We start from the raw sequence: 14945 nt of genomic DNA on the forward strand, positions 1-14945 counted from the left end.
CACATAAACAAAAAAACCCCACACACTTTAAGGTGGAAGGAAGAACCCCCACAAAAACAGACCAATGAGGATTGAGCATGTGCAATGGCCATGGGATGCTGACACACTCTCTCTCTCCCTCTGTGTGTGTGTATGTGTGTGTGTGTGTAATGACAAAAGAGATGGAGATGGAATGGCAGCACTCCATACTGCAACATTTTGTTGCAGGTCCATTTGTAGTTCTGAATATTAAATGCTGAGAATAAATAACAGGTGAGGCCTCTTGCTTTCACGCACTGCTCATAGAGTGCTTGGAAGTAGTGACTGACCCTACTGATGGAAGGAACATGCTAGACTAGATAGACCTTTGGCCTCACTCAGCAGGGTTCATCTTATGTTCTTAAAATGCCCTTTCATTTTAATGGAGTTCTTTCCCTCCCCCTTTTTCTTTTTCTTGGAGAAAACCTATATCTCTAGTCAATCTTCTAAAACATGGATGGTATCATGTACCGTCGAGCATCCAGAGAGCACAGAATGACATCAGGCGTCTGTTTATGAAGTTGGCTTGTTTTGGCCTTTGGCTATCAATGTTGATTTCACAGCCATGACAGGTTAAAAGACAATCCCACCCTGTTTGGATTGCTGAAATTTCATTGTGTTCTGTGGTGCAAGATTAAAAACACCCTTGCACTTCCACTTTGGTGTCATTACAGACTATGCAACCTGCACAATGACATCATGGTCAAAAGCATCATAAATACCAGCTATGGGATGCCTACATGCCCTCGCTGCACTCTTGCAATTGCCTCATTTGGAGAAAATAGTGAGATTATCTAAGATGAGAGGGTGGAGATGTATCTGCAAAAATGAATGGTCATGTATGGCATACTTCTGTTCTTGCCAAGGCTATTCTTGGCTCACTGAATATATTACACTGCAGTGGGTGATCTATTTCCATGCTATCTAGTCCTGTGCTGCTCCAGTAATGTTTAGCTATGGAGGAATCACATTAGTTACAAGAATGATATGGCACTGAATCATACCTTCTAAGGGCCCATAGGTTTCTCAAACCATTGGCCTTAGTCTGCAATCCTATGCCCACTTACCTAAGAATCAGCCATATTGAACTCAATAGGATTTATTTCCAAGTAGACATGTATAAGACTGCAGTATTTGTACCAAGCTTGGCATGACATAAATCCTGTGTCTGGCTCTTTCCCGTTTTTTTATTTTTTCAAGTATATATAAATGAAAAGCAGCCCTGGAGGCTGCAATCAAAAGCAGAAATGTTTCAGTCTAGATGTGAAGTCATTGAGGGTTTTTCAGATCTCCATTTGTTTGAGAGTAGTTCTGCACCAACTTTTCCTAGGGTTAGAATTTTGGCATGAGAAAAGGACATTTCAAGTGAGCAAACAAGTTTTCCCAAAGCCTCCCCAAATCTTATCTTATCTTCATGCCTCTTTGCTGCTGTCTGCAGCCCTGATTAACTGGTGCTTTGGTCCTATTTTATTTTATTGTTATTCATTATCCTTCCTACATGTCACATAGGCCAGGATGCCCTTGAGATGTTGCTGGACTACTACACCCATCAGTCCCAGACAGCACAGCCAATAGTCAGGGATGATGGGAGCAATAGTCCAACAACTTCTGGAGGGCACCATATTGGCTATCCCTAAGCTTCATACCTTTCATCAGTTAACATACCTGTCATACCTTTCACCAGTTAACACACCATGAAGCACATTGAGTCATTAAGGAACTACTCAAATGTTACCAGACTCAAAACTTACAATCTTTCGAATTAACGAGATAATGTTTAGTTTTGTTTCTTCTGACTAATTGAGATTTCACCATGCAGAATAATCTGGAGTTATACATAAACTTGTTGTGGTTATGTGCCTTCAAGTCGATTACGACTTATGGTGACCCTATGACTCAGCAACCTCCAGTATCATCTGTTATAAACAACCCTGTTCAGATCTTGTAAGTTCAGGTCTGTGGTTTCCTTTATAGAATCAATCCATCTCTTGTTTGGCCTTCTTCTTTTTCTACTCCCTTCTGTTTTTCCCAGCATTATTGTCTTTTCTAGTGAATCATGTCTTCTCATGATGTGTCCAAAGTATGATAACCTCAGTTTCATTATTTTAATTTCTAATGATAGTTCTGGTTTAATTTGTTCTAACACCCAATTATTTGTCTTTTTCGTGGTCCATGGTATCTGCAAAACTCTCCTCCAACACCGCATTTCAAATGAGTTGATTTTTCTCTTATTCACTTTTTTCACTGTCCAACTTTCACATCCATACATAGAGATTGGGAATACCATGGTCTGAATGATCCTGACTTTAGTGTTCAGTGATACAACTTTGCATTTGAGGACCTTTTCTAGTTCTCTCATAGCTGCCCTCCCCAGTCCTAGCCTTCTAATTTCTTGACTAAGAACTTGGTTAATTTCTTGACATTGGTTACCCTGATTGTGACTGCATTTAGGAATAATGAGCAAAGACACTTGCCATTGGGTTAGTGAGGGCTTTTACTTTATTAACTGTACACCAAAAGGAAATGTTCAATGGATCAAGCTATAGGGCCCCTCAGGGCCAGCCTAAGACATTTTGCTGCCTGAGATGAAGGACAAGATTGGGGCCCTACCACCACCATTCTACATGCAGAAGCCAACTGGACTGGCAGTTGAATTTCTTATGAAGTGTGAACATAAGAAGAGCCTGTTGAATCAGGCCAGTGGCCCATCTAATCCAGCATTGTGTTCTCACAGTGGCCAGCCATATGCCTATGAGAAGCCCGTAAGCAGAACCTCAGCACAGGAGCACTCTCCCCTCCTTTGATTTCTAGCAACTGGTATTCAGAAACATATTGCAGGGGAGGTAGAACATAGCCATCAGAGGTAATAGTCACTGATAGCCTTATCCACCATAAATTTGTCTATCTTCTTTTAAAGCTGGCCAAGTTGGTGAACATCATGCAACACGGTCTGTTTGCACGCAAGCCTTCATGACACTCTCTTTTAGGATCTTTTGATAATGACAGAACACACTTCCGAATTTGGCACCCCAAAGGTTAACAAGGAGAACAAAGACAAGATCAAAAGCAAACATTGTTGTATCAAAAAGGGAATTGGCATATTTATTAAGGATGTTACCCAGAATCAGTAAACAGTACACTCACAATAGGCTAAGTATAAAAGAGTTTCAGACAAATACAAGAATTAGAAACAACTTTTTCTAAAAGCAAGCCTGGAGACACATAGGAAAACTAGGGTGCAGTGAAAGTGGTTTAGGATAGGGGGGTGGAGAGGAGATGACGGCTGAAATAGAAGAGGGAGGTCTGGCTGGAGGGATAAATATGTCAGGGGATGAAGGGAGTTTGGGAAGTGATTCTGTGGGGCTTTTGAAAGTGAGAACCAAAAGAAAGCAATGACCTAGGGAGGTGGTGGGCTCGCCAACACTGGAGGCATTCAAGAGGCACCTGGACAGCCATCTGTCAGGAATGCTTTAATTTGGATTCCTGCATTGAGCAGGGGATTGGACTTGATGGCCTTATTATAGGCCCCTTCCAACTCTGATTCAGGTGGGTGACTTTTGGGCCATGGCTGAGAGTAAATGTTCAGTTTTTCCAATAGGTGGCTATGGGTAGTGGGAGGAGAAGAACATGAGATTTTGGGATGAGACAGCCAAGGAAGACGGAAAGAGCACAGCGAGGAGAAGAAAGAAAGCAGGTCTTCCCAAGAAACAGAGAACCTGACAGGGCGTGAAAGCAGAAGACAGGGGTAGAAGAGAAAGAGTGAGCCTTTGATTAGCTGATGGGCTTGCTAGAGAAGGAGGGGGGTTAGTAACTGTCATTCCTGCGACATGGCTATTTCACGGAGCTTTTATGCTCAAGTTGACTACAAATCCTGCCTTTCTGGAAGTGATTGGGTATTGGGATAGAGGCACGCTTATTGTTGTGCCGGTTCCAGTGCATCTCCACCTCTCTTTTCTGAAAACAGAGGTACATGACGCTAGTCAAGCTCCACCCTTTTTTACTCTAAAACCTGGTCAGATCAGCTCAACTGCACTTTTTTTTAAAAAAATTCAGCTGTAGGCAGATTTTGCAGCTGATTGGTAAATCAACCTGTGTGTCTTCCAGGTGTGGCCAATGGAAACACTTTGCTGCAGGCTCAGACAGAGACAGTGATTGGCCCAGGACTTTCCTGTGAGCAGTCCTGAAAGTTCTGAAGTCAGCAGTGGGGAACGGAAGTGTGGCCAGCAGAGGGCAGAGTTGCTTGAAAACACAGAAATATCATTCCGGTTGCTTTTGAAGTGACTAGCGTACCCATAGCCATAAACATTTTTACATGGTGCCAGCCAGAAAGAGTTTGTCTAAATCTCTGAGAAATGGCATCTAAAAATTAGGGGTGTGTATCTATTCCAGACCAATTCTGGTTCCTGAACCAAATTTGGCAGATCTGAGACTTGTGCAGAGTGGGTTGAAGCAGCCCTGGATCAGGATGGGTCCACCCTCAGCAATCTGGAGCAGTCAAAAGTGTATGTGTGTGAGATATTAAAAATGTGATTCGGTGGTAAGGAGGTGGTGGGGAGGAGGTGGTGCAGGTGAGACTCTCTGCCGGCATTATCTCCTTTCCTCCTGCTTTTCCCTGCCACCCAACTGCATGTTTAATCAGGGTTTTAAAGTTCAAGGGGTTGTTATTGGTATATAAAGACTTTAACAGCTTGGGATCAGTTTACTTAAGAGATCACCTTATCCTCATGCGTGCTGATTCAATCACTTCAATCTGCAGAACTTGCACTTCTACAAGTACTACGCAATATTCATCCCACATTCGTAAGGAGTTTTTTTTTCTTTAGTGTGGCAGCAACTGTACTTTGGAACTCCCTGCCTATTGAAATTAGGCAAGCACCATCACTGTAGTCTTTTATATGCCTGCTCTTTCAGTGGGGCTATCCTGACCCATTATTAGTTCCATCTGTTCTTAAATTTGTTTTAGATGTTTACTGTTTTTATCTGTTTTTAACAATTTAAAAATGTTTTAAATATGTGTTTATTTTAGTCTTTTTTTAAAAAATCACAGAAGTGTTTGGCAGCTTGGATTCCTCTGGAAGGAAGGGTGGAGCATACATTTAATAAATAAAATAAATAAACCTAATGAAACATGAAGTCAGGCAGTGAGAGGAGGCTGGAAGAAGAAGACAATGCAGGCAAGACACTGTCTGCATTGTCTCCTTAGAATCATAGAATGGTAGAGTTGGAAGGGGCCTATAAGGCCATCTTCAACGGCCTGCTCAATGCAGGAATCCAAGTATAAGTCCCTGTCTCTCTCCTGTTCTGACACAGGTCATCATACAGGGCCACCAAGGCAGTTTCCACACCCAAACCAGGCCTGAATCCCAACTGAAACCACCTTCTCCAGAACTTTGCCTAGAACTGGGAGATTTACAACTGTTATTAAGCTCTTCTGGGTCCAGGGATGGTTCTTCTTCCCCTCTCTCCTTGCCACCTGACTCTAGGGCTATGCAAGATCCCCAGTTCTGTTTGGGCCCCAGATTTGGTCAGGTCCGGAGCCATTTGGGCCCCAAATGGGGTCCAGTCTGGATCACTGAACTAGGCCCGAACCAGATCGGAAGTGTCTTGCACAGACCTACTAAAAAGGTATCTTTATTTTGTTGTATGGGTAAATGGGGAAAAAGATTAATATCTATTTTGGGCTTTTGTGGCAGAAGCTTCAGGCCATTGAAACTCCTTAATTAGTAATTATGGGGAAGGGAGAAGGAAGGAGTGACATATTTTGGCTTACCGTGTACGGAAGGAGTCTGATGCTCCTTTCGTTGCTTTACAGATGACAAGAGAAAATGGCAAAGATTTAGACAGGAATCAATGGACTTGCCAAGAAGTGTCTCAGCTCTGTCTGCTTGAAATATGCTCTGCCTGGGTTACTGTAATGGCGACTTTCTTTATTTCCTCTTCAGACCAAAACAGAGCTCAGATGCAGGCTATCTTAGCAAAAGCTAGATTTTAGGGGTGCTTTGTACTGAATTGTGCTTGAACTCTGGAGGTGGCACAATGCCCTCCACCGCATGTAAGGGAAGCAGAGTAGCTTAGAAGGTGCAGAGTAGAGCTATTGAAGTTAATAGGAATGACTAACAGAGCAATCCAACTCAGGGGAAGCCAGCGGAAGGGGAACCGGCATAAGAGGAGCCAGTGGGAAGGTCAGGGCTGGCTCCAAAGGGTGGCCAGGTGGGGCCCTGGCTGAGGGCCCTGTGGCCCACAGGGGCCCCTGAAGGGGCCCTTCTTATGGTTGGGAAGTAGTGCTCCCCTTCTGCAGCAGGCTCCCTGCCGTGGATTGCAGGGAGGGAGCTGCCTGCCTACTCGCTCGCTCTTCCCCCTGCCCGCCTGCCCAGTCGCTCGCTCTCCCTCTACCCCTGCCTGCCCACTCGCTCGCTGTCGCTCTACCCCTGCCTGCTCGCTTGCCCTCCCCCTGGCCCGCTTGACCTCCCCCTGGCGCCTTCCTCCCCCCCTGCTCACTCTCTCCCCCACTCACGACCCCTCCCCCTGCTCACCTGCTCACTCACCCACCCAACCTGCCGCTCCTCTCCCCACCCAGTAGGTAGGTAGGTAGGTGGGGCATGTGTGCGTGCAAGTGGGTGTCAGATGCCAGGGTAGGCTGGTGCCTAAGGGCCGCACGTGCCTGGGGCCGGCCCTGGGGAAGGTCCACAGCATCCAGTTCCTGTTTGGGAGCTTCTGGGCCGGCGGAACACCTGTTCAACCGGGAGCTGCATGCAGGGACTGGAAAGTAAAATCTGGCTCTCAGAAATACTGGGGAGTAAGCGGTCTCCATTGACTTCCATAGCAATTATTTTCTTAGACTGAACTTTTTCCAGCATAACTTTTGCCTGGGTGGGGACCTGCAGGAGCACTCTGAACATGAGTTGGATGTGGCCTAAGTCCCCCCCCCACACAGCCCATTCTGTGCTCCATAACACCCCTTTTTGAGGCCTTTCGCTGGCTTCCACCAGCTTCCCTTCCACCAGGCTGGGCTTCTCCCAGCGGACCCCTGGCTGAGCTGACTGGAGCCCAGCTCCACCATGGCTGAGCCAGGATGAGGGGCTTCTGCTGCCATAGCTCAGCATAGCCTGGCTGAGCCAAGACACTGCCAGATCAGCCAGGAATCCACTATAGCCAACTCCCCTCATCCTGGCGTAAATAGCATTTCGATTTAAAGCTGCACTTTCCAAAAATAATGCACAAATGGAAACAGCCATCCTGCTGCCTAGAGTGGTGCCACCACCATCCCTGGTAAGCTTACAAGGGGCACTAGGTGGTGCCAGGGGAGGGGGGCAGTCCTGGACGACACCTTGCCTAAGCCCTCCTCAAACCTAATGCTAGCTCTGTTATAGAACAAGCATTGCTGAGGAAAGTTTTACTGATGCTTTTCTAGATGCTTTATTGATCTTACTGTAATTGTGCATGTTGTATACCACCTTGCTGTATTTTGAGGAAAAGTGAGATCTATAAATATTTAAATACAAACCAACAAAGTTGTGCAAAGGGGTAACATCTTGCAAAACTGTTAGAATTCTTAGTGTCACCAAGTATGTGTACAGTCAGTTCACTAGATATTCCAGTTTGTGAAAATGTTCCTCATCAAACCTTCCTAAGTAGGGTTGATCTCTTTCAGTTTTGCATGTGCTCAACCATCTAGTTTTTGCACACACAGAAAATGTTTTTTTTAAAAATGTACTCACTCACACACATTTGGGAAGTCTAAAACCAGAGCATTAGATCAGTTCACTTCAAAATGGGGACCAAACATACTTCTTCTCCATCCCTAGACCTGAGAAAACACAGTAATGACTGAGTAGGAGAATTCCTCGGAAGGGTTGGTAATTCCTTAAAAGCAGGATGCTGGGGCTACAAATACATTTCACGATGGAAATACTACTGCTATTTAACGTTTTCTGTTAGTAATTTCTCAGGTGCATGTGCAACCTTTCCTCATAGGGGAGTCGCTCCATCCCCTTGATCATTTTGGTTGCCCTTTTCTGAACCTTTTCCAGCTCTACAATAAATATCCTTTTTGAAGTGAGGTGACCAGAACTGTACACAGTATTCCAAATGTGGCACCATAGCTTTATATAATGGATTTTGATATTTTCCATACTTTACCTGATGATACCTAGCATGGAATTTGCTTTTTTCACAGCTGCTGCACACTGTGTCAATATCTTCATTGAGCTATCCGCTATGATCCCAAGGTCTCATTCCTGGTTCAGACCCCATGAACATATATGCGAAATTAAGGGTTTATTTGCCCCAATATACATTGCACTTGCTTACATTGAATTGCATTTGCCATTTTACTGCCCATTTACTCAGTTTAGAGAGGTCCTTTTGGAGCTCTTCACAATCACTTTTTGTTTTAACAACCCTGAACAATTTAGTACTGTCAGCAAACTTGGCCACCTCACTGCTCACCCCTAACTCTAGATCATTTATAAACAAGTTAAAAAGCTCAAGTCCCAATACCAATCCTTGGGGGACCTCACTTTCAACAGCCCTCCAATGGGAGGACTGTCATTTTATTCTTACTATCTGCTTCTTGCTACTTAACCAATACCAGATCCACAAGAGGGCCCGTCCTTTTATTCCATGACTCCTAAGCTTACTCGGGAGTCTTTGGTGAGGTACCTTGTTCAAACTTTTTGAAAGTCCAAGCGGCTGCAGTCAATCTTAGTTTCTCTGGGTCATATATTCAGTCTCTGCACTGAGAGCCAGTCCAAGTCCAGCATCAGCAGCAGTGAGCCTTCTGGGGCTCTGGCATTTGCCTGACTATCCCAGGTGATCAGTAGTGTAGTGGTGAATTCAGAAGTGCAGGGTTCCTTTCTGATGGAGCCATGCCTCCCATCCTTTTGTGTGTGTGTGCTGCTGCGTTGAGAATGAGGTCCTTGTTAATGCCTTCTCCCACAACAACAGATGTCCCTAGGAGCCAATAAGCACGAAAGGGGAGTGTGTTAGCTACTGGGAAGAGTATCTCAGTAGCTGACTCATCTCCTTTCACTCTGATTGGCTCCAATCAGCAAGAAAAGACAAGGAAGCATGTTAGAAAACATTCCCCTTTCATGCCGATTGGCTCATAGGATGCTGGAGAGAAAGGGACCCTGCTGAGACCCTGCTTCTAAAAAAGTCTAAGACCCCCTGAGACCCCGGATGGCTACACCCCTGCTGGTGATGATTCTGGATCTATCCTCCTCCTCCTCCTCACTATCACCACCACCATCATAACCATCATTGCCACCAATTTACTACAGCCAGTGGATCAACAGTTGTATACTTAATGCTTCTAGTCATTATTTGTTTCACATCAATTTACTGAGGACAAAAGTTAGGCTGACGAGTCCCTGGATTCTTTCCTTTTTTAATTTGCTGTCACAGTATCCATCTTCCAGTCCTTTGAGGAGGCTGATTTGAGTGATATAGTTACACAGTTGAGTTAAAAAAGATACAGTTTCACATTTGAGATCTTTATGAAAGCTTGGGCGAGTGCCATCTAGCCCTGTAATACGGTGCTGTATAATTTTCAATTAGTTCTAGAGCTTCATCTACTGTCACCTTTATCTGACATCTTATATCTGGTGCTCTGTCAGTTCAGGTTAGCACTGAGCTGAAAGCTTTCACAGACATTTTCACTAGTTCAGGTCAGTTCATCTGGCCAACATTTTACACAGTGAAGAGTGATGCAAAGAATGCATGTATCTTCTCTGCAATTTATGCATCTTTTTATTATTGTTGCCATCTTGCTAGTTTCCTGCTTCTGATGCATTTAGATTCTGTTTTCTTATTATTTCTTTATATCTTTGGCATTTGCTTCTCAGATTCCTTCTCAGTTTGTCTTGCTGTAGCTTTACATTTGACTTGCCTGAGTTCTTCCTTTTTCTTCAGCAGGCCTTCTATTTTTTAATGTAAGCTTTCTCACCTTTTACAGCTTACTTTTCTGTGTAACCACCCTGTCATCCTTTTAGCATGATTTGTGCCTTTTCTAATCTGTACTGTACGTTTTGTATGGCTCTGTGTTGTATTACTTTCAAATAATTTCCATACTCCCTGAAGGGATTTTACCCTTCTTGACGATACCTCTCAGTTTCCTTCTAACTAACCTTCCCATCTCTGAAATTAAAAATCCCATTTTGGAATTAAATATGACTCTGTTGGATTTTCTGGGCAATTTTCCAACCATAAAATATGTTGAACTTGGTAGTGCTGTGATCACTGTTTGCAAAAAGTTCAACAGTGTTTACATCTTCTCATATAAGATCCAGGAATCAATCAAGATCCAAATCCAAATAATAATAATAATAATAATAATAATTTAATTTCTGTGTCGCCTATCTGGCCAATGGCCACTCTAGGCAATGTACATCTTTGTTTCAATAAAATACATCATAATAAAACAATACGATAAAACTATAAACAATGACAGTTCAGAGTACTAGGCAATTTATCATAGTGATTAACCCTCCCCGGAAGTCCCAAAGGCCTGTCTGAAAAGCCAGGTCTTCAAAGCTTGGCGGAATACATTCAGGGAAGGGGCATGCCGAAGATCATACGGGAGGGAGTTCCAGAGAGTGGGGGCCGCCACTGAGAAGGCCCTCTCTCTCGTCCCCACCAACCTAGCTGTTTTAGTTGGCGGGATGGAATGATGTGTGTGACAAGGTGCGCCTGGCACCAACACTGTTGTCTTTTTGGTGCCAGGTCAAGACTTTCCTCTTCTCCCAAGTATTTTAGCATGTGTTTTATACTGTTTACATTTTTAAATTGTGTTTTAAATTGTTTTTATAAGTTCTGTTTTAAACTGTATTTGTTTTAATGTTTTTAGTTACTGTAAACCGCCCAGAGAGCTTCGGCTATGGGACGGTATACACGTATAATAAAATAAATAAATCAAATAAATAAAGAGTCACCTCCTTTGTTGCTTGCTCCATGACTCAGTGTTGTAAGGTACAATCATTCATTGTAGCTAAAACTTTTGGGCACTGTCCAATTTAGAGTAAAGCATGCTTCAGCCTATTTATTTGCCTGCTTGCCCTGACACACATTTACAATTAGCCAATCAATCTGTGAGTAATTGAAACAATCACTTGTTGGTACGTTATCTACTTTGCCTTTCTCCATAATTTAAGAACAGAGGAAGGTTTCTTATACTAGGCCAGACCATCGGTCCATCTTCATCAGGGATAGCTAATGCTGTGCTCTTCAGATGTTAATAGACTCAAACTCCCATAAGCCCCAACCATCCCTTCAGGGATGATGGCTGCAACATCTAGAAGGCACCACATTAGCTACTCATGATACTGATTGTCAACTGGTAGCAGCTCTCTAAGGCAGGGCTAGCCAACAATGGTGTGCTCCAGATATAATGGACTACAACTCCCAGCATCCCTGACCATTGGCCATGCTGGTTGGGTTTGATAGGAGTTGTAATTTAACCATATCTGAAGGGTACCCCATTGGCTATCCCTGCTCTGAGATCTCAGTCTGAGGTATATCCCACTACCTTATCCTCTTTACTAGAGATGACAGGGACTGAACTTGAGAACTTCTTCGTGTAAAGCTATGCTTTTCATTTTATTCTATATCCCAAGATCCTTATTAGAGTCTTAGTTAGATTGGATTGTGTATATGTTCCAGGACTAACCTACCTTGGGGCCTGGGATTTCTACCCACAAGATTCTGTACACAAGCTCACCTCCACAATGACATTCTGCGGCCTTTCAGTTAACAGTATCCCACTGATTTTCAATGATCAACCAGTTTCTCATTTACTATATTCTTTTTTATTATCAGACACTCTAGTTTGGCCATCTTGAGATTTAGGCTTCCAGTGTGCATGTGCACACAGAGGCATCTAACACCTATATATTTTAACATATCTAATTTGGTATGTGCAGTTTTTTCTTACAACTTTTGCACGGGCACCCAGCCATTTTGGGTACTGGCAGTGGGTGCCTAGGTCTCTGTACGCAATGGAATTCTTACAACATTGGGCCAGTGTGGTGATTATTCATGCTAAACCATAATGGAGGATGTGTTTGGTGAACATTTTTGCTCCCACAAAATGAGCCCCAGCTGTTCAGCAATTTTTGCTCACCTTTTTGAAAAAGTGTAAAACTGTTCACAAGGGGATTCATGTTGGGAGGAACATAAAGGAAATTGCTTGCATCGCTGATGTTTTGTCATAAATTTGGAATATTCATCTAAATGTGAGAGAATGTTGACCTCATTTTCTCAGAAAGGGAGCAAGTCCCCATCCCCAGTGCGGATCAGGAGACCAATGGCTATAAATTGGTAATTCTTGGAATGGGACATAGCCTTTCATGAAGGGTAAGACTATCAATGGCTACTAGCTATTGTACAGAACTGTGTACCAGATGCAGCAAAATCCTGGCTCCTGAACTGAATTGACTCAATTTGGGCCAATCTGTGCTTCAGCCAGACCTGGTTGAGACAGTGATCATCCCAGGTTGGGTCGGCCTACCTGAAAAGTAGGGCAGTTGGGTGGCAGAGAAGAAGAAGGAAAGCAAGGCATGCATTCTTACTAGAAATAAGTCCCTTTTATTTTGTTGGGACTTCCTTTCATGTAATCATGCACAGGATTTGATTAACAGCTGCATATGCAAACAGAGCTCCTTCCCTGGAAGCAAGTCCCATTGAGTCCAGTAGTGCATTCTCTCTAAGGAAGGAAAGATCTGTCAATTTCAGTTCTCTTGGTTTCTCATTTTTCCAATCTTAAATTCAGTTCTCCGCATTTCTGCAGCAATTGCAATTTGGAAAAAAAAACCTCATGAAAATTCTCCAGCATTTTAGTGTCGAGCTTCTCCTAATAAACTCATGTTTGTCGGCAGATTTGACTAATGAAGACATTTTTGCAAGCCATTTCTCTTGATACAATGTTTTTATTTTCACTTGCATATTCATTTTTATGCACACTTTCTTCTAATATATGCATTTTTGGAAACATTGGTTGGCAAACTGCATTGCAAAATTTGACTAAGTGTGAATTCTGAAGGATGGCTGTGTTTTGGTTCTCATATCCTTTTGGAAAGTGCAAATTTGATAGATTCAGCTTGAAATGTGACCCGAATTGAAATTCTCACCCATCCCTGTTCCTTTCTAGTACAGCGTTTCTCAAGCTGTAATGGCAGAGAAGCACACAAAATATGTGGCTTCTGTTTAACTGCAGCCATGGGGATTAAATAATGCACCACTCAAGCAACTGCCTGGGAATTTCTTCCCCTTCTTCCCTTCCCTTGCTGTGCTTTCCAAGGGTTAAATTAGGTGCAGCAGTGGAACCAATTTGCTGATGCTTCCCAATGTCTCCCTTCTCCCTCTCCCTCTTGGTAACCAACAGCAATACGTAGTACTGAGAAGCCAGGTAAGCAACCCTGCCCTGCCTGTGCTGCCCACTACTGCCCACCTATCTCTTGACTGTATGTTTACTTAGAGTTGTTAAACCTTGATAACGCATGTGGTTGGGAAGGGTGGGGCGAAGGAGATGCAGCATCTCCTTCTTCCTCTCACCTCCTGACCGCATGTTTAATTAGGGTTAGGGTTGGCCCCTGAATCTATTCAGGCCAAGATCTTGGTCAGGTTGGCACACAAGCATCCCAGGTTGGACTGGGGTGATCCCGTGCCACATCAGACCCCCAAATTGGACTATTATACTACGTCAAGTACTGGAGGCAGGATGCCTCTAAATACCAGTTGTTGAGAAACTAAGATGGTGAGAATGCTGTTGTGCTCAGGTCCAGCTTGCAGGGTACCCATAGGCATCTGTTTGGTCACTGTGAGAACAGGAGGTTGGACTAGATGGGCCTTTGGCCTGATCCAGCAGGGCTTTTCTTATGTTCTTATCCCTAATGTAAGACTGTTGCAGAATCATAATCACAAATACATTCTGTACTGACCCTCTCTTTCACATACAAAACACCTTCATTATTCATTATTGCTAGTTTTTGAAAGGATGTTGAAAGGATGGTAGATAGTCTGGAGACCTCAGAGTGCATGTGACTTCTAATAGCGCTTTGCATAGAATTCATTAATGCCGAGATGCTTTTCTCTGTTAACCTGAGCTTTTTTCAGTGCTTTTCTCCTTTGTAGGTTAATTTGATGCTCAATGGAAAACCAGTCATTTCTGCTTTTGCTGGAGACAAGGATGTCACTCGTGAAGCTGCCACAAATGGAGTCCTACTCTATCTAGACAAGGAAGACAAGGTTTACTTGAAACTGGAGAAAGGTAATCTGGTTGGAGGATGGCAGTATTCTACATTTTCTGGCTTCCTGGTCTTCCCCCTGTAAGGTCAATTTCCCACTGCCATTCACCCAGGTGGGGACCAGTCATTGCTTCTGTTCTTCGAAGATCATCTTCTCATCCTTTGGATTGATGTTTTCTTTCTTGGTTTCTCATGGGTGAATTTGGATTCTATTTTATGGCATTTGACCCGTTCTGAACTCCGTTGAGATTTCATCGAATTTTGTGTGTTTAAAATACGGTACATTTGGATTACGACTTAAAGCAGACAATAAATATCTATGCTTGATGTTACTGAATTAAGCTGCCTGCAAGATTTATCCAGAGTTCTTTTACTGGACATATTGGATTTGTGGGAGAAGTGGATAATTATTGTTGTCTGCCCCCCCTCCCCCAGTTATGTTTTTTAAAGACTGGCAACCAGGTCTATAATTTAAGAATCTTTGAGTTCAGTCTTCAAGCAAGATTAATACATAGCTGCCAAAGAACTGTTCATTGATATATTAGTTATATCATGTCTTTGTTCCCCTCGCTCTAAAAATTATCATAAATTCATTCCATTCAGTTGGGAAGGAATAGATAATGGTTATTGATAAGCGACTGACTTCATTACTCCTCTTTGTACAGTGTGCTGGATGATTCACTTAGA

The 14945-nt window shown here is 43.3% G+C and overlaps 1 protein-coding gene across 1 annotated transcript in view; it reads left to right on the forward strand.

Annotated features, from left to right (window-relative positions):
- CBLN4 (cerebellin 4 precursor) overlaps positions 1-14530 on the forward strand; it is a 29262-nt gene extending 14732 nt beyond the window's left edge. Inside the window, exon 3 of the mRNA XM_061630275.1 lies at positions 14146-14530. Within this exon, the coding sequence (XP_061486259.1) occupies positions 14146-14343 (198 nt within the window). The 3' untranslated portion in view covers positions 14344-14530. The remainder of the gene's footprint in view (positions 1-14145) is intronic.
- Positions 14531-14945: the final 415 nt, after the last annotated feature.

Source organism: Rhineura floridana, chromosome 6 (assembly GCF_030035675.1).
Source record: "Rhineura floridana isolate rRhiFlo1 chromosome 6, rRhiFlo1.hap2, whole genome shotgun sequence".
In the NCBI taxonomy this organism is placed as follows: domain Eukaryota; kingdom Metazoa; phylum Chordata; class Lepidosauria; order Squamata; family Rhineuridae; genus Rhineura; species Rhineura floridana.